This window comes from Chiloscyllium plagiosum, chromosome 11 (genome assembly GCF_004010195.1).
Source record: "Chiloscyllium plagiosum isolate BGI_BamShark_2017 chromosome 11, ASM401019v2, whole genome shotgun sequence".
NCBI lineage: Eukaryota > Metazoa > Chordata > Chondrichthyes > Orectolobiformes > Hemiscylliidae > Chiloscyllium > Chiloscyllium plagiosum.
The window spans coordinates 56,519,534-56,540,003 of NC_057720.1; the positions used below are offsets into that span (position 1 = coordinate 56,519,534).

Here is a 20,470-nt window from a genome sequence, read left to right on the forward strand (position 1 = left end):
CCCGTGCTCCAAGAATGTCCCCTAGTGGCCACCCCTCCTTGTCATTGCTGAACCCAGTACCAATATTTGATGAGTCTGGATTTCCCCTGTGATGTGTTTAGAGAGGTGAGTGATGTTAGTGGACTCGTCTGCAACATTCTGCCCCAACAATAGCACAAGTACCATCCTCCTTGGCTAGCAGGAAGTCTAGGGCCAAACAATTCTGGAGGGCCACAGTTATAACTGCAAGTAGCTCTGTGTTAATTTCAGTTGAGGCACTAGCTGTGTCATTGGCGACCCTTTCCCATACGGTCATGAGTTTACTAATTTCTTGGGCATGTAAATAGATTCCTGTTGGAGGAGAGAACATTCCCATCCAGGTAAGGAAGCCGATGAGGGATCTTTTGGGTATCGGGGTGAAGGTAAATTGTCCAAAACACGAATGCAGGGTACAACGTGCCCCTTGTAACACGACCCCCTCCAATAGGAGGGAAGCCAGAGATAGGCTTTCAACTGTAAATAAAATATGTGTCATTGTAAGCTGTTAAGGTGGAAAGTGCCCGCCCCCCCCCACCCCACAACCTGGGAGCAGGGTTATTCCAGAGGCAGCCTGATCTTCTGTTTGGGACAGCAGACCAATCAAATACAAAGTAGCCATATTTTGTTAGGTTCTGAACAGGTTCGACCCAGGGGGTAGCAAAACAGCACTTCCTCGTCCCGACCTAAGTACCTTTACAGGGTTTCCCTTCCCACCTGAAACAAATGATGTAGTTGATGGTGTTGCTGAGAACGACAAGGGGTAGGGGGGCAGGGGAGGTCTATGTGATTGGTTGTAATTAGGGCAATAACAATCCCTGAATAAGGTCAGGTTATACCCTGCCGGCTGCCATTCCCATGCATCATCAGTGTTAGCAAGATCACAAGCAAAAAGGTACGGGCCACAACGGGATTCGCCCCCGAGTGGGGTGGCATGGGCACATTCCCAGCAGGGGGCATCTCTCCCCATTACATGGGCTGTCTGGTAGGGCCAGATGCAAAAAGTTGTTATGCATAGGGGTGTCAGTTTGAAATACATCTGTTCTCAAGGCCCCATTTCCCAAAGTCACCAAAGTCACAAATATAGAAAACATCTTTGTCCTTATCAGTGTTTGTTTCTGCGCTGATTCTTTTGGAGTCAGTTTTGTGTATCCACTGGGGCTACCCTTGTATCTTCACAGCCGTGGGAGTGGTCAGCCGCATCTGAAACGGTCCTTTCCATCTTGGTCCCAGTTTCTTTCATTCCCAGTCCTTTATCAGGATGAAGTCCCCCGGTTTGGCAGCGGGGTGGTCCCCCTCAGACAGATCGTCACTCTCTCGGTAAGCCTGGCATACCTGTGAATCTAAACATGGGGAGAGATTTGGTTAAGCCCCCTGCAGGTATGGCCTCACCTCCTGTCCCAGGCTGTTCTTATCTAGTCTTTCGGGGAGTGGGGATCGGACTATCCCAGGGTCCTTGAGGTCCTCATGGATTTCCCATAACCCACTTCAGCAGGAGACAGACCAGTTTTGCTTAAAAGGGTAACCTTCATGTGGAACAAGGCCAAGGGTAGGACCTTCAATCAACTTAGGCCTGTTTCCTGTTTTAGTTTTGCCAGCTTTGTTTTTAGGGTACCATCTGCTCGTTCCACACTCCAGCCATTTTTGGGTGGTGGGGACAGCGGAATTGTTGTTTTATCACTAGTTCCTGCAAATCCTTGCTTAATTTTAGCCATGAAGTGTGGCCCATTGTCTGAGCTTATTGTGTCTGGGAGTCCATAGCAGGGAATTATTTCCTGCAATAGTAGTTTTACTGCTGTTGTCGCCATGTTGTCCGTTGTTGGGATTGCCTCAATCCATTTGCTGAAGACATCTACTTTTACCAAACAATACTTATAACATTGTACTCTGGTAGCTCTATAAAGTCTAGTTGTAAACAATTGAAAGGCCCACCAGGCAAGGGGTAGCCCCAGAACTGCAAGGTATCCCCTTTCCAGCATTTTTCTTTTCACAGATCAAGCATGTTTATGCTCGTTTCTCAGCCGTTTTCTGAAAGTTAGCGTGCCACCAGGTCTGTAGCAAAGTGCTGACCATTCCCTCCTTGCCTAGGTGTGTACAGTTATGTATATAATCTACCAGGATTGGCAAAAGCCAAGAAGGAACACTGACCTTTCTGGCAGGGGTTATCCACAGTTTGGTATGAGCATCAAGGGTGCACCCCATCTGTGACCCACAGTCTGTGCTCCTCTGTAGGGGCGTCCTCTGTAAATGATGTATCTCACCCAGGTCTGGCATTTCTGCCCTTATTCTTTTTGTGACTCTGTGTTGCTGGGAACCCAATGGGACCAGGAAAGTGAGGTTTAAGGCTGCCTACTTGGCGGCAGCATCTGCTTATGCATTGCCCTTGAAGATTCTGTCAGCAGCACCAGTCAGGGCTGAGCATTTGATCACCGCTAGGCTGGATAGTAACCATAAGGCCTGTAAGAGATTATGCACAGAAACATTGTTACTAATGGGTTGGGCTGTGGAGGTTAAAAATCCCCTATGTTCTCCTAGGGCACTGTAACCATGGGCAACGCCAAAGGCATAGTGAGAGTCAGTATAAACATTGGTCGAACTCCCTTCTGCTAGGATGCAAGCCCAAGTGAGGACAAACAATTCAGCTTTCTGTGCTGACTGTGGAGTTTCAAAGCCTGCACGAATCTGTAGCGATTGCGTATCCAGAGCATCGCTGACCTGTGTGTGAAATAAAAGAGATGCATCCACATAAAAAGTCAAATTCACACACTCAAGGGGTAGATCAGCTAAATCGCCACAAGCAGAGGTGAAAAGGTGATTCTGTAGCAGGCAGTCATGTCCAGGAGATGAGAGGTGCTGTGGGGGGTTCCATCAGGAAGGTTGCCAGATTCAGGGTGGTGCAATGAGAGGAGGTCAGTAGTGGGTTGTTCAGTGGGGCTGCTTCGTATTTGTTCTGGCCTATGCCTGTGTTAAATGTTGAGTCTCCAGGGAGGTGAGAAGGTCAACAACGGAGTGTGTGGTTAGAACCCCCACCGGCTGGTGTAGAGTGATGTTTGAGGCAGCTGATACGAGGACACATAGGGCAGGAAGTACCAGTGAGCAGGACGGGACCCAGCTGCTACTTGGTCCAGTTTGGTTGAACAGTATGCCACCAGCCGTTTCCTGTCTGTGTGACTTTGGGTGAGGACAGCTGTGGCACATCCATCCTTAATGGTGACATACAGTTGGAACGGTCGATCGTACAGGGGTCGGCCTAGGGCTGGGGCTTGTAGAAGGCTGTTCTTCAATTCTGTGAAGGCCATCAGTTGCTCAGCTGTAAGGGTGAAGCTGGGGGGCGGGGAGGGGCATTGTTTGATGCCAGTGGAGTCAGGTAGGTGAGTGCAGAGGGCGACTTTTGGAATCCATTGCCTACAGAAATTTACAAGTCCGAGGAAGGCTCGCATCTGTTTAGGGATCGTAGGCAGTGGGGTCTCAGCAATGGGTCAAATGCATTCTTCTGTCAATTTCTGTTCCCCTGCAGAGAGGAGAAGTCCCAAAAACTTTACTTCATTCTGACAGTGCTTTACCTTATGGGGCAGAACCACGTACCCAAGGGAGTGTAAAAAATTCAGCAGTACTGAGATGTCGCTCTCACAGTTAGATAGGCTGCTACATGCAACAAGCAGGTCGTCTACATATTGGACAACTGTCGATCCTTGTGGGAAATCCAAGGTCTGTAACTGACTGTGGAGGGTTTGTGAGAATAGAGTTGGAGAGTGAACAAACCCCGGGGCAGGCAGGTCCGGGTATACTGCTGGCTCTGTTGGTGAAGGCAAATAAATATTGAGATTCAGGATGTAGCGGGACGGAAAAGAATTCTTGTTGTCGGTCAATGATGGTAAAAATGCAGGCATTGGTGGGTATGCAGCTTAATATGGTAGCGGGTTCAGGAAAAGAGGGTGTAAGGGTGCCATGATCTCATTGATCTTCCTCAGATCCTGCACTAGTCTCCAGTCCCATCAGCCTGGTTTGGGAACCGGAAAGATCGGGGTGTTGCAAGGTGATTTGCACAAAACCAGAATACCCTGTGCCAGGAAAGAGTTAATGAGGGTCCGGATTCCTTGTTCTGCCTCTGGTTTAATGGGATACTATGGGAATGGGGGGCAGACACTGGTTGGCTTTTAATTTTATTTGCACCGGAGGACAAAGGGTATATCCAACTTCATGGTTAGACGCAGCCCACAACTCGGGTTCAATGCCCCTGGTTGGGTCTACAGATGCTGTGTGGCAGGTCAGGATGCTGACCTTCCGCTGTGGGGATTCCCAGCATTTCAAACGGCCCTCTGTGAAGTGTTACCATAGTCCCCTAGTGTCACAAGTGAGCTGTGTCAGGGTATAGGCAAGGTGGCCCATGTCTTAAAATTTATTCCGTGGGCCAACGGTTCGAGTGATGTGTGGGACTACCAGCCCTGTTTGCTGCCACAGGTAGTGTGTGATCTGAACAAGATATGCAGAGCCATCCTTACCTTCAACCTCATCGACAACCGAAACGGAGAACTCCATGCCCTCAAATGGAGTGTAATACTGGCTGTGGAGCATCCAGTGGAGTCATAGAAAACTGTCGCATGGGGGTCCAGTGTTGGGAACAGCGGTGCGATGGAAATGCATTCAATGTTGAGCCCTCACCATGGGGGACCGCAAATTGAGGATATTGCGTTTGGCCCTGTAGTCCACTGTTATGCCATCATCTGCACAGGTGATCTCGATTCCTAAGGGCAAAGCAGATCCCGCCCTGCCAAGTTCCGTCTGATTTTAGCAGTCACTGTGAAGGAAATCGAGCAGGCTCTTCCACAGAACTCAACGTTCAGCAGAACGGTTTTAGGATATATGCTGCTTGTTCCTTCAAACCTTGCAAGGGTCACGGTCTCACCTGGTAGCTGCAATCCCTTACCCCTCACAACTTCCTGATTGAGAGCGGAATTGGTTGCACCGTATCAATCATTAATAGGATTGGAGTTCCAGCTATCTGTAAGGTAATGTTGGGCTCTGCTGGGGGGGGTCGCAGGAGCGGTGCGGCATGCTGACGACTGGAAGGTACCCATTTGGAAATCAGCTGAATGGATTGTTAGAGGTGAAAGGAGTCCAGGGGTGGCAAATCTGGACATGGGTTGTCAGGTGCCAGGTGAAAAGGGCATTCAGCCTTCCAGTGACCGTGTTTCCCACAGTTGAAACACTGGCCTGGCTGACTCACTGGGTATCGACCCCGTCTTCACTTCGTCCAAGGTACATCAGGGGACACTCCTGTTCCCTTCTCCAAGGTCCCCGTAGGGAAAGGAGATTTGGTGGGACCAATATCTGGGGGAGAGATTGTGCCTAGGGTGTATCCAGCTTTCCCTGAAATTTGGTAGTACTGCCTGGGGGTGGGTTGTGATCATGGGAAAGCTGAATGAACTCTGTTTTTGGGTGGGTTTTAGAATATGGTTTGGGGTCATTCTGGCCTTCCCAGTAATAAAGAAGGGCTCTTCTCATCTGGGACCTAGTGTTTTCAGACCAGTCCATGTTATTCGTGCGTATAATGTCAGCTAGATTTGAGGGGACACCTTGTAGAACTATTGAATTAAACAATGGCGAGTCCTTCCCAGAGTTAAAAACTTGATCCCCAGCAAAGGTCCTATACCAAGCAACAAATCTCTCCCAGAAGTTCCTCCTGGACTCTCTCACCTTGGGTCTGCAGTCTCAGACTTTGCTAATGTTGATAAGCTGTTACAGGGCACGCTCTAATTGCTGGACAATTTGGTTCACTTGAGTGTTCTCTTTGAATCAGTCGCTTAAGTCCTCATAAGTGTGGACAGGGCTTTTTCTGTCACTCTCACCTATCTGTTCCTGCCACTTAGTAACTTCTGGTGACCAGACCATGCAACAAAGGGCAAACAGATCCCAGGGTGTTGCATTATACATTTGGAAGGTGCGCTGGATGCACAGGACAAATGGTGGCAGGCTTATCTTTATAGTCTGGCACCTGATTCATTTTCACGATCATCTCTTGGGATTTCCACAGGACTTAAACCCCGATAGTTGGCGGCTACTCTTCCTCTTCTGCTTTGGGGTTTGGTAGCTGCTTGATGCGGAACATAGTTTAGGGGTTGATGTGGAGATGGTGAACTCCAGTGCAAATGTCACAGGTTGCCTCTGATTTCCCAAAGCGCATTTTAACCCGATCGGCTATACAAGATCTTTCGGGACTCGGGAACGGCGGCGGGTAGGGGGTCAGGGGTGTTTCAGCTGGTGGTTTCGATGCACTGGGATAGCATCGCCATTCTTCCTTCATCTCCGTGTCATTCCCTCCCTCCTCAAACAGGGTCGGTATGCTAGACCTGAGCTTAGGATCCCAAGAAGTGCTCACCTTCTCCTTGCAGCACTGCTGCTTTAACCCCTCTAGTTTATCTTCCCCAGCTTTGGCCTTTTTGCACTATTCATCCTGTTCCCTTTTTTTATTTACCATCCACCCATGCACATTCAGCCTTCAGCGCCTCCCAATTCTTGGGAGTCCCATCCGTTGTTAACACCTTTATTTCCCTGTCACAAGCATCATTTCTCCAGCTGGATAGTAAGGCATCCTGCCAATTGTTGTCGGCCCTCACTTTCTATTCCTTAATAATGGATTTCCACCTTTTACCAGTTTCTCTTCCAAATCAGGTTCACCGCTTGCTCACAGGCACCCACATCCCAAGGTCCCCCCAGAGGCCAAATTTTGTCCCCAAGATGTTTGTGCAGTGCTGCACTTATTTTCTCCATGTCTTTTTCGTAATTAGGTAAATATTCGCACATGCTTTGAAGGGGGATCCCCTTCCCATCCACATCAAATGATTGTCCCATTATATCTCTTTGCTCTAATATGAACAAATTTCCACTGGCTGTACTAATACCGTGGGGTGAGAAATTTACCAAACTATATATATATATACACACACCTTTGCTATGTATATATATTTTATATTAATTTCCACTGGCCAGATTCAGAAGAGGCAGCTCCCAAACCCGAACTCGCACAATACAGAGTAGCCACTATCACTCCGCAGCAATTTAGAACAACTGGTCAATCTTTCTTACCTTACAAGCTGGGTCCGGTTGGTTCACGCAACCTCTTCAAGGTACCAGTTCCACAGGGCGAGGGACAGATCACAAGGAGCAGTCTGGGGTAAAATACCTTGTGGTGCCCTTACAGCTTGGTTCTGTCCAATTCAGATTTTCCTGTCACTCAGCCCCGTGAGACGTTCCCTATGTTGAGGTCTGAGTCACAGCACCAAATGTTGGAGTAATTCTTTCACAAATCCAGATGGCACAAGTTTCGGTACAACGGCAGGTGCTTTATTATCAGAGAGCCGGTGAGAGATTCACCGTGACACCAAAGGAGTCGTGTAGCCTACTTGTGGTGGCACTTCTCAACGAATCTCTGCTCTACACACAAAGGCAGGATATCTTATAGGAATAATAGGGGCCGACAAGCCATATGGTCAATTGCTGTTACATTGATTAAGACAGGTAATTTTACAATGCTCGATGATTGCCAATTTCCTATGATAACTAGTGAATGGTTTACGGGGACTGGCTATTGTATTCATCATAATCATATGTTAATGGATAGAGATTGAGACAGAAGGACTTTGCTTTGTTCTCATTGTTGGATTCAAATGCCCATGTTAACAGGTAGGGGGTGCATGATAATCGGAACAGGAGGCAGTTAATAAGGTTATGGCCAAGGCAAACAGTCTTGTCCAGAGAGGACAAACACCTTTGCCTGAGGCTGCAAGTAAAACCCACATGTATGACTCCAGAGGATTCTGTTCTCTGGGAGTCAGCCAGCCCCCCTACTGTGATATCCTGTTTCATTCTGTAAGAGGACAGGCATCGATCGATACTGCAGTGAGTCCTTTCAGCAGTGGAATGTTAAACCCTTGAGTTCCCAATATGTCATGAAAAAGAAGTAAAAATGGAACTTATTCTTTTGTGGCTTTCTAACTTGGTCAGCATGAAGTGAGTAATAACATACCAGATGAAACAAAGTGTTGAATTTGAAATTGTCTACTTTGGTAGAAAAAGTAAAATATCAGAATATTTTTGTGTCGTGGAAGACTGGAAATGTTGGCAGAAGGACTTTGGTGTGCTTGTATATTAATAACAGAAAATACAGCAATCAGAAGAGAAAATAGTTTATTAGATTTATTCTGCAGATATGATCCAACCAGAGCATTTTACAGTTGACACATAACTCCAACCTCCTTTATCGTACCCCTCTTGCTAGAACTGTATATTCATAAAACAAGCTTTTCATGATCGTTTTCAAATAAAATACTAATCCTAAACACTTAGCAAATAACAATCTTAAGATTTTCAGTATTTACTTCCTAACTGGGAGCCATGCATGTTAGGATGTGACCCACACACCACCCCAAAGGTGAGATAATGGATGGGTTCTCCTGCCAATCAGTTCTTTAAGAACTGACAGTCAATTGAGTGAGTATTTCACAATTCCAGAGGCCTCAACACACACTTAGGCTGCAGGCAGCTGGAGACATGGCCAGCAACGGTACAGTGATTAAAATCAGGGATGCACAAGAGGCTAGAATTAGAATGGAGATCTGAGGATTGCTATCAAGGCCTTGTGTCTCATTGAAGTTTAAAAGAATGAATGACTGATCTCTGAATCTGAACTAGAACTGCTAGATTGTACAAAGTCAGAGGATAACATCTGGCTTTTTTTAGTAAAACAGAGATCATATCCTATTCAGATAAGTATGCAAGTTATGTGGCACTTCCTGTTTTCCTGCAGAATTGATCATGTTTTACTCACTTTTATTTCTGATATATTACAACATTCCTTTTTATGGATCTTTATCTCCTCTCTTAAAACTCTTCTGCTATCTCAGTATTCCGTGCACGGTGCTCATTTGTAGAAATTTAGCTCCCCTGGGTTGTTTATATGTGAACCAAATGTCCAGCAAAAGCAGTTAATGCTGTGTCAATAACCTCCTGTAAAAGGATGCTGGAAAAGTGCCTGGTTTCTAACAGAACTAAAATTTATTGGGATGAACGTAGACAAAGAGGATCAAATGCTCAATGACACACAGTGGTTTCCTGGGCTGCTGGGACTGTGGGAAAGGTGCGTGGGAACCAACACGCAGTATTGAATTATGTGTAAATGTTAATAATGTAAAACTTAAATTCTCATTGTTAAGAATAAATTATGCTGATGTTTTCCTGAGATTATGTTTGGTACCATCTAAGAATGCAAATTGGGCTATATCTTGATTGGCATGAGAGGGGAGGTGACTGCCTAGTGGTATTATCACTGGACTATTTATTCAGAGACACAGGTAATGCTCTGGAGACAAGGGTTTGAATCCCAGTGCAGATGTTGGAATTTGAATTCAATTTAAAAAACCTAAAATTAAGAGCCTACTGATGATCATAAATCCATTGTCATTTGATGTAAAAACTCATCTGGTTCACTAACACCCTTTAGGGAAGAAAACTGCCATTCTTATTGGTTGGCCTACATGTGACTCCAGGTCAACACCCTTAGTTGTCCTCTAGGCAATTTGGGACAGGTAATAAATGCTGGCTTTTAGCCAGTGATGGCCTCATTCTGTGAATGAATTAAAAAACTCCACTTTTAATATTCACTTCTTCTCTGATTCATAGGGAGAGTGGCGTGTCTACCACGTAAAAGGCACACTTCAGCAGCTCACCAAAGTGCCTTTTGTCAGCACTTTCCAAACTTGCAACTTTGATCATTTGGAAGGATAAGGGTAGTAGGCACATTGAAACACTATCACTTTCAAATCCATGTTCCAGACGATCCTGACTTGGAATTACGTCGCTCCATTGTTGCAGGGGCAAATTTCTGGAGCTCCCAAACAAGTGTGTGTACACATACACATGAACTGGCTCACTACCACCATCTCAAGGGCAATTAGGGAGAGATAAATTCTGGCCTCGGCACTGATGTCCACTTCTTGTGAAATAATAAAAGTAAGTAATACTGGAGGAAGAGGTAAAATATGGCAAGCAGCCATTTCTCATTCTGCACTTTTATGCATTATTATAAATCAACAAGGGAGTGTTGTTGAACAAAGAGACCTTGGAGTGCAGGTTCATAGCTCCTTGAAAGTAGAGTCACAGATAGATAGGATAGTGAAGGCGTTTGTTATGCTTTCCTTTATTGGTCAGAGTATAGAGTACAGAAGTTGGGAGGTCATGTTGCGGCTGTACAGGACATTGGTTCGGCCACTTTTGGAATATTGCACGCAATTCTTGTCTCCTTCCTATCAGAAGGATGTTCTGAAACTTGAAAGGGTTGTGAAAAGATTTACAAGGATGTTGCCAGGATTGGAGGATTTGAGCTATAGGGAGAGGCTGAATTGGCTGGGGCTGTTTTCCCTGGAGTGTCAGTGGATGTGGGGTGGACCTTATACAGATTTATAAAATCATGAGGGGGGTTGGGTGGAGTCCAGAACTAGAGGACATAGGCTTAGGGTGAGAGGGGAAAAGATATAAAACAGATCTAAGGGGCAATTTTTTCATGCAGAGGGTGGTACATGTATGGAATGGGCTGCCAGAGTAAGTGGTGGAGGCTAGTACAATTGCAACATTTAAAAGGCATCTGGATGGGTATATGAGTAGGAAGCATTTAGAGCGATATGGACCACGTGCTGGCGGATGGGGATAGATTGCGTTGAGATATCTGGTCAGCATAAATGAGTTGGACTGAAAGGTCTGTTTCCATGCTGTACATCTCTATAACATGGATGTTTATCCTAATGGGACAGTCCAAGACCAGACTGCGTTACCTCAGAATAAAGGGACACTAATTTAAGACTGAAATGAGGAGGCATTTATTCTCAAGAGTCTTTAAAACTCCTTGCCACAGAGAACCATGGGGCTCTTGTGCAAATTTAAGGCCGAGAGATTCTTGATCAGTAGGGGAATCAAGGGTTACAGGAAAGTGGCAGGGAAGTAACGTGAGGAATGTGGCATCAGTCATGATCCTATTGAATGGCCTAACATGTGGACTATCCTGAGACTAAGGCATATTTTTAACTATTATCTCAGTTGGTATTACCAGAAGTATGTTACTGCTCACAGGCAAGATTACACTTTCCTTTCCCCTACCCATCTGGGCTTGCAAATTTTGTATTAGTGTCTCTTTGAATCTAGCACAGCAGCCCCTCAAATTACAGAATTTTGTTTTGTCTTCATGTTATGTCAGCTTCAGGAACACGTAACTGTAGGGGAAAACAAACGAGGATGACTATTCCTGAGTTGTGAATAGGCTTTCCCACCAGTTAAGTTGGTAAATCCATTGCATCGAACCAAGGCCCTGGCAACAACTACAAGTTTCAGCTTTTAGTCTCTGCTTGATTACCCTGTCTTAATAAGTCTTTAAGAAAATTTGCAAATGTCATTAATAACATCTTGGGTTAAAGTGTGGTCAAAATTGGCCAGCTTACCTGCTCCTGATCACTTCCCAGTGACACATGCTATAATGTGACTGTGGAAATCAGGTTTGGAATTAGCTATAATATATCCATAGCCAACACTTATTGTGCAGGTTCCACATGAACAATGACTACTTGTATGTGCCATTAGAGTGATGCAAATTCTCATTGAATCACAACCCTCCACACAAGGCAATAACATTATAACAGGAGAAGGTTGGAAAAAAATGTTAAAAAGCCTTAGTATTTGGAAAAATAATGAAAATCCATAGCACTGGACTTATGGGGTGCAAAAGCACCAATGGTGCTATTTAATAACTTTCAAAATTCAATAAAATTGAAGGAACATAAAATATATCCATGCTTTTGTTTAATCACTTCATATAAAAATTTCTTAAAAGGTTTCTGAACACAATATACAATACTATACCATACATTGTGTGAGACTGAGAAAACATTAAGGAAATTGCCACCCGAAACACTGCAATGTTTAACAGACATATAAACCCATTGCTCATGCAGACGTTCCAATCTGCTAAACCGTTTTTAACACAATTTGGACCAAAAGCTTATATGCAGTTTACAAGATACTGACATCAGACAGGAATTATTTTATTGTTTTGCAGCTTTAAGTTCCTAACAGTTATCCCAGACATTGCTTCACAGTTGCACATTAAATAATTTTAGATTGTAACCTGTGGTGGACTAGTTTAGATAACTGAAAAAAAAAACTTGACACAAATATTTTTAATTTCTGGGTTCCATATGTCTCTTTATCACGACTGTTCAGGTTATACTATATTACACAATAATTAAAAAAACAATGGCAAGATGATGAGAACTCTCACCTTGAATTTCCTACACAGTAACACCACCACTTTACCGGCAATGTTAATGCATAAATTAATAATTTACAATAAACATTACAATATGTACATGATATAAATACATGGCTCTAAATAGAAATGGGCATGCCCTAAGAATGTAATTAGCAGTGTTGTACAAAGAATGGCACACTGATAACATAAACTGAATTTAAGCATAAATTAAAAAGATAGGTGTAATCAAGTAAATAGCTTCATAGCCTTACATGATATACTTAAATGTTTACTAGTGTCTCCCAAATAAACTCTTGTGGCCATATTTCATGTTCTAAAACTGTAGCTGGCACATATACATTACTTTCTTAGATGATAACAACAAATAGAAACAATGGGCAGTGGCGCTAGTTGTTAGAGGAACAAGGAGTTTCAGTGAAATACTGGCAAGCCAACTCATGGCCTTGAATTATGCAAATATTCAGAGGAATGAATTCCTTTTGAAGTGGATACCAACGATTATGTCTAACATTAATGGTTACAGAAGTAAAAGACTGGGCATGCTGGGGACCTGAATAAAACAGAAAATGTTGGAGATACTTGGTAAGTCTGGCAGCATCTGTGAAGATAGAGTTACCAATTCAGGTTGATGACTTTTCATCAGAATTTTCATCTATTAGCTCTGCTTCTCTCTCCAAAGATGCTGTCAGAACTGCTGAGCACATCCAGCAATTTCTATTTTTATTAACGATGCCTACCACTGTGTTCATTCATATCGGTCTGTTTCAAAAGTACAGTCATAAAAATGTACACAACCAAAGAGTTATAGACTACTCTCATCCTGTGAATTTCATTTTGAAGAGTGGAAAGAAAATGAAAATCTCCATATTTCCCCTTCCACATGATAATGATCAGCATCGATTGTGATACTTAGATCAAAATTACAAGAATAATTTGTTTCTCTTTATTAATACCTACAGTTAATCAGTATTATTAATGATGAATTTTCCAGCATGCATTCATGATTTAGAAAAACAAGAAACCCTCTTCTGAATGAATTAAGACATTTTATGCCAATCATTAAGCTGGAATCCAATAGTTGAGAGGTTACACTGAAATTATAAAATTGTTTATGAACACCAATGTCTTTACACAGGGAAGGTTCCAGCTCACAATGATTTATCCATTATGCAAAGCTGGAGATTGTCATGGCAACACTTAAATGCCATTGCTGAATGTTTCCAGTAGATAATTAAGGAAGAGAGATAAAAATAATGCAAACTCGTATCTCAGTAATTGAATGTCATTGATATAGAAGACAGAGTCAGTATTTCATCTCTAGTACTATTTCACTTTTTTGTTTGTCAAATAGGGATTTCAATTCACAGAAATGTAACACTACCCTATTTCAGGCATCAAGTATTTTCATTAAATCTGGTGTAAAACAAGAAAACATCCTTGACTTTGTGTCAATAGCAAGCCTCAACCACTCCCTCAGAAGGACAACCCTAACTGCACAAGTTTAAAAGTTAAGTATGATGAACAAGTCAGTTTTTATTATTATTCATTATGGATGACAGGTATTTTTCACCTATGTGATCTTGAAAATCTTTTCACTTCCCAAAGCAGCCATTAAGGTCACTTTACAGTGTGAATTTGCCAACTTAAATACAAAGCACTGGATATGAAGATAATTTTCAATGGCACGGTTGAGATTGTGTTAAATTCATATAACTTTGGAACCAGCAAAGGGGAAACTTTCAACATAAGTCTGAATTAGATTTAAACTCATATTGTAGAGGTGAGATGCCACATTCAAACCTACTGAACGCAGTCAATTTATCACCTGTATACTTTCAACAACTGAACGTGTAATGATTTGGGATTGAAATTTGTTTTCACATTGCTTAATAATAAAAATATAATCTAACCCATGTTAATGTGTCTTTCCACCTATAAGCAGGACTGCGGCAGTCTGTAATAAGTAGGTACTCAAAATCTCCCAAAATACCATTTTTTAAAAAGCTAGGTATAAAACGAAAAATGTTCATATGGTTGAAAATCTTTTTGGGACTTTTTAAAAATAGGCTATGGACAGTTAGTCCATTTTTACTTTCAAAGCAAAGATGCACCAAAGAATAAATTTTCAAAAGCATATATTGCCATACTATGAAGGGAACCGGAAGACTTAGTTTTAATTTCTCTTAATTTTCAAAAGAATTATAAATGGATTTGTTCATGTACTGTTCTTTATGTGTAGAAAAGCTTTGTTAGGATTATAGTAAATTGTGTTCAAATAAATAAAACACTTTTGGAAGGACAAAAACATTTTTCAAAAGGCACACAGTCCTAAGACATAATTTACTGAACAAAGAACAGTTTCCTACATAAAAAGCTAGTTTGTATTATTGAGACTGTCATACAGTTTCAGTGTCTTGCAGTATGAAATCTCTCAGTTTTGTGTCATCCATGTGCATGCTCATCCCCAATTAAATTTTAGACGGTTTTTGTCCACCAGCTTCAAATAAGCATGGCTTGCAATTAAGCCAATACTTCAATATAGTACTTTCAAATGTTTCATCTACCTTTGGTCCTCCAATCTTGCCGTCAAGGTTAATTGATCATCTGAACCAGAATGGTAAACTTTCAATTGCAAAACCTTGGGTTTAAAACCAACATCATAGGTTTTTCCCCTAGAGATTATTTGTGCACGTGACAATAACTAAGTGTCCACTTTTGTAAAATAGTTACGTATCAACAGGTGAGGTGTCTTCAGTTAGGGGGTCTGCTTGTGTCTCTTCCACCTCAGTCTCCTGGCTTTCTGGCTCCAGTGCAACAAATATCTTTGTTTCACAACTCTGGCAACTACTGTCCTCTTCTCCCTGACTCATTTCCTCTTTCTCAGTCCCTTCTGAATCTTCATCTTCTTCCAGCGTGAGCTCAAACTGGAATTTTTCAGTGGAATACTGACCTTCTTTTTCTTGTTCATCTGGGGAAGGGGATGGGCTCTGGGGAATCATGCTCTGATACCAATTCCTGTTGTCCTCCAATGTGTCTAATATATCCTGAGCATCAGGATGAACAAGGTCAGCCCATGTTTCCCACAAAGGATGTGCAATGTAGTCAATGAATCCAACCTAGGCAAAAATATCAGTATGTAATTAAATTAAAATTAATCCCATATCTTCTCAAGAAACAATGTATAAATATTCCAAAGAACAGAATTAGAGTATAACTACAGATTTTGTTTTATAATGTATAACCAAAATGCAGCAAATATTTCAATGTAATTAAATGAATTGCATTTAAAACAGTGGAATACAGATCCATAAGTATTAAAGAGAAAAGGCTAACTTATTGGTTAGCAAGAATCGACTATCAGAATATTGTCAAACAAAAGTATTTTTTGTAAGAATGAGCAAAGGATCCTGAAGTACAGTTTACAATCTAATGGACAGATGATAAAATATTAAGTTAAGAACAAATGCTGGAGATAAAAGGCAGCTACATCTTTTTTATAAATCAGTAAACCTAACCCAGTTCCTCACTATATAACAGAATACAGAGGCTAGCTTTGGACAGTTATTCATCAGCCTAAAGGGAAATGAGCACCAAATGTGCCAAAGGATCAACATGGACCCCTGTTCTTCTGATCCATATTAATGGCTTGGACATATGTACACAGGGCATAACATCAAACTTCTCAAATGTCGCAAAACTTGAAATGCTAGATTATAGCAAACTACAGGATGAAAGACACATGAAATTGGCAGAAATATAAAACATGAAATGCAAAGAGGAGAAATGTGAAGTGATGCATTTTGCAAAAGAGTGAACAGGCAATTTAAATAATAAAATAATAAATAAAGAATGCAGTTACACACAGACCTGGGGATTGATGCACACAAATCTATGAAAATGACAGGTTAAAATAGGAAAGGGATCCATTTGCTTTATAAACAGTGCCATTTAGTACAAAAGCAAAAGATAAAACTGTCCACAAACATATGAACTTTTTACTGGACAAATACAGTAGTTATCATTTACCTGGGATTTTTCAACTATGGCTGTATGTTTGTCACACATTGGACTAATTTCCATGCCTCGTTCCCGTTCTTTGTCTCCCTGGTGAAAGAATTCATCCATAATTCGATCTGTCCATTGCCTATACAGCTCTAGGGATTTTGTGGGATTGCTCAGGTCAGCACAGTGCACCATATTGCGAAGAACCTGGAACCAATAATTTGGAAGATTATTTAGTCTCTTCCAAAACAAAATATCACAGACCTACCTCAAAATGACACCCTCAATCTAGGCAGACTTCCCTAGACTATTTAGCTATCATGTCAACGAGAGCAGCAAAGCTAAAATTTCGATTTTGTCTCAAATCATTGGGATGTTCCTTTCTGTCCGAAAGGTACTCCTAGCATTGACTCAGCCCAGGCATGAGCAGAGAAATTAGGGAACATGTTGGCTTCTTAGGCTTCCAAATATGACACAGGAAATTCCTGAACTACTGTCAGCACATTCCGATTTAAACCACATCATGTTTGGTGTGGGGTAAAAGGGGAGAGATAAAGGTCTGAATCTTGTGAGGAACAGCACTCACCAATGAGCTCTACATTTCACACATCCATTCCAGGCACATATAGAAACATGGTATATACCCGAATCCAACTGCTCCTCCTAATACACAGTAGTCAAGGGAATTCAAACTACATTTTTTTAAGACAGTAGATGCTTTATTCTGTAAAGGCCTACAAATTGTTCATTATCCCACAAATGGCACTTCTTTGTTTAGTGTGAACCACTCACAGATGGTGATTACCCCAACCCAAACCCCTCACAGTGAGTCCACCCACATCCTCTGACAGGAGTCAGACTCCCGTCCCTCACCTGCCCAACAGTGATCAGCCCCTTTTTTGCCCCAAAACTATGATTAGCCATTACCAACAGTGCTCTCCTCCCTTGTTCATCCTTGAAAATTTCTCAACCATTCTCTCTCCCCTATTACCCAAGACAATGCCATCTGACTCTAGTTGGACAGGAACCAGAAATTACAAAAAGCATTATACTTTTCACTTTCCTGTTATTCTGGTTTCAATTTCCATTTCAGAGACAGAGCATATAAAAATGGCAATTTCTATCACAACTGACTGAAAAGTTTATCTTCCAACTGCTTAAAGCTCCAGAATTTAAAGACTGACTTAACGAAATGCTAGAGGAGGTTATGATATGGTTTCCTTCAAGAGAAACAAATCAACTTCTTTTGTTGGATTGTGAATTTTACACCACTGATTCCAAATGTTGGGATGCTCATGGAAAAGTAGGACAGTTCATTTATGTAAATGTAATCAGTCATGAGCATAGTATAATAAAATGGGTGGAATTTGTTCTGTTCCTGGGAACAGAAATCAAACTAGAGGAGGAACCTAATGGCACAACAGGCCAAAAATCAGAATCTTGGAGAGGAACTTTCACAATTAAGTCCTTGGAACTTTAAAGATGGATCAAATTTCCCAACAGGGTGGAGAAAGTGGAGACTATAGATGCTGGAGATCAGAGTCGACAGTGTGTTGCTGGGAAAGCACAGCAAGTCAGGCAGCAATTGAGGAGCAGGAGAATCGACGTTTTGGGCATAAGCCCTTCATCAGGAATGAGGCTTGTTAGCCAGGGCTGAGAGATAAATAGGAGGGGTGGGACTGGGGGGAGGCTGCTGAGAAAGCGATAAGTGGATGAAGGAGAGGGCAAAGGTGATACGAAATGGGGAGTGATGGATATGTCCGGAGGGCCGTGCTGATTTGGAGGCTTGGGACTGGGATAATATGGGGGGGGAAAGAAGAAACTGTTTATTTCCACATTTATCCCGTGTGGTTGCAGGATCCCATGGCAGAATATGAGGTGTTCCTCCTCCAGGTGTCGGGTGGTAACAGTTTGGCCCAGAACCTGGAAGTCCTTGACAGAGTGGGATGGGGAGTTGAAGTGTTCAGCCGTGGGACAGTGAGGATGGTGGGTGCAGATGTCCCAGAGATGTTCTCTGAATCAATCCGCAAGAAGGATCACTTCAACTCCCCCTCCCACTCCGTCAAGGACATGCAGATCCTGGACCTCCTCCACCGCAAAACCATTACCACCTGAATCTGGAGGAAGAACGCCACATATTCTGCCTCGGGACCTGCAACCACACGGGATAAAATGTGTATTTCAACAGCTTTCTCATTTCCCCACTCCCCCTCCCCATATTATCCCAGTCCCAAGCCTCTAAATCAGCACTGCCCTCCAGACCTGTCCATCACTTCTCCCTCAACTTCATCCACCTAACACTTTCTCAGCTACCTTCCCCCAAAGCCCACCCCCCCTCCCATGTATTTCTCAGCTCCAGCCCACAAGCCTAACTCCTGAAGGGCTTATGCCCGGAACATCGATTCTCCTGCTCCTTGGATGCTGCCTGACCTGCTGTGCTTTCCCAGCAACACACTCTCAACACAAATTTCCCAATAGCAAGCAAAGTTCCTTTGCATACTCTTTAAAAGGTCTGCTCACCAGAATGAAATGCCACTTGCCAATTTTGTTCTCCATGAGTAAGGAATATTTGCCTTCTGATTCTCAAGTGCATAAAACAGATGTGCAACAAGTGTTAGTTAGCTCAGTTGGCTGGATGGCTGATTTGCATTAGAAATAGAGCAGCTTCAATTCCTGCACTAGTTGAGGTTGCCATGAAGGACTCTCCTTCTCATCTTGACCCTCACGCAAGGCATTGTGACCGTTAGGTTAAGTGACCACCAGCTGTCTCTCTCTGATGAGAAAATAACCCAATGATCCACGGAGACTATGCTGACTTTGCTAAGGGCTCTTGTGGTGCAGTAATAATTAACATTTGAACCCAGAGGTCTAGGTTGAAGGCTTAGCTACTTCAGAGGTGTGTCATACCACAGCTGGACAGGTTTGTTTCCATGAAACCTGTAAGAGGCATGCAGCAAGTGAAGTGTACTTGTTGGATTTTGGAGTGAGTAGCTAGTGCTTTATCTTGTTTCATTTGTGTTGATCCATGCCATGCCATGATTGACACTGGGTAGTGTAGTCCAAATTGCATGAAGCATGGAAGATGACTGAGCTTAATGTTCCGGTATAGCAATTTGGACTATAAAAGTACAGATATTTTGGCAAAGTAGCACAGAGGGTTGGTCAGACCATATCTACTGTGCTGTTTATAGTTCTGGTTGCCTTATTTGAGAAAGGACTTAATTTAATGAAGAGCAATTGAGAGAAGGCCCACACTACCAAAGGTATTATGAGGGATAATGAGACAGGGTTGGCCTGTACCCATTAGAGCTCAGAAGAGTAAGAGGGGATCTTACTGAAAAATGCAAAATTCTGAGAGAATTAATATGGTAGATGCTAAAAGGATGTTTCCCCATGTGGCAGAAACCTGAAATGGGGGGAAAGTGACCCCCCTTCAAAATAGAGATGAAGAGAATTTCTCTTTTTCCCGAGAGGGTCATGAGTCTGTAGAACTTATTTCTCAAAGACTGGTGGAGGCAAGATCGTTGAATATTTTTAAGGCAGAGATTGATCCTTGATTAACAAGGTTGTCAAAAGGGTACTGAGAGTAGGCAGGAGAGTGGAGTTGAGGTCACAATCAGATCAGCTTAGATCTTGTAAAATGATGGAGCTGAATGGCCTATTTTTGCTTGTGATTTGTATGTTCACATGCATCACTTCCGAGCAGCCAAACGATGTTCCTGGCTTACAGGGGATGTAAGCCTGTCCACATAGAACATAGACCAATACAGCACAGAACAGGCCCTTCGGCCCACGCTGTTATGCCGAACATTTGTCCTAGCTTAAGCACCTATCCATGTACCTCTCCAATTGCCACTTAAAGGTCACCAATGATTCTGACTCTGCCACTCCCACAGGCAGCGCATTTCATGCTCCCACCACTCTCTGGGTAAAGAACCTACCCCTGACATCCCCCCTATACCTTCCACCCTTCACCTTAAATTTATGTCCCCTTGTAACACCCTGTTGTACCCGGGGAAAAAGTCTCTGACTGTCTACTCTATCTAATCCCCTGATCATCTTATAAACCTCTATCAAGTCACCCCTCATCCTTCGCCGTTCCAACGAGAAAAGGCCTAGCACTCTCAACCTATCCTCATA

At 42.8% G+C, this 20,470-nt stretch overlaps 1 protein-coding gene and 1 long non-coding RNA gene across 9 annotated transcripts in view; both read right to left on the reverse strand.

The window, feature by feature from the left end:
* Window positions 1-493: 493 nt before the first annotated feature.
* On the reverse strand, window positions 494-7,445 carry LOC122554779. Its single transcript, XR_006313077.1, has 3 exons — window positions 7,102-7,445; window positions 2,164-2,472; window positions 494-1,358 (listed from the first exon to the last, which is right to left on the reverse strand). It is a non-coding gene; the product is annotated as an uncharacterized LOC122554779 (long non-coding RNA).
* A 4,249-nt stretch (window positions 7,446-11,694) lies between these two features.
* Window positions 11,695-20,470, reverse strand: part of pde4ba (phosphodiesterase 4B, cAMP-specific a) — a 621,169-nt gene continuing 612,393 nt past the window's right edge. For 5 of the 8 annotated variants that reach the window (XM_043699425.1, XM_043699424.1, XM_043699422.1 and 2 more), the window contains 2 exons: window positions 16,355-16,537; window positions 11,695-15,444 (listed from right to left, as the gene is read on the reverse strand). In XM_043699425.1, the coding sequence (XP_043555360.1) occupies window positions 15,055-15,444; window positions 16,355-16,537 (573 nt within the window). In that variant the 3' untranslated portion in view covers window positions 11,695-15,054. The remainder of the gene's footprint in view (window positions 15,445-16,354; window positions 16,538-20,470) is intronic. The other 3 variants (XM_043699428.1, XM_043699429.1, XM_043699430.1) reach the window with 3 other exon arrangements.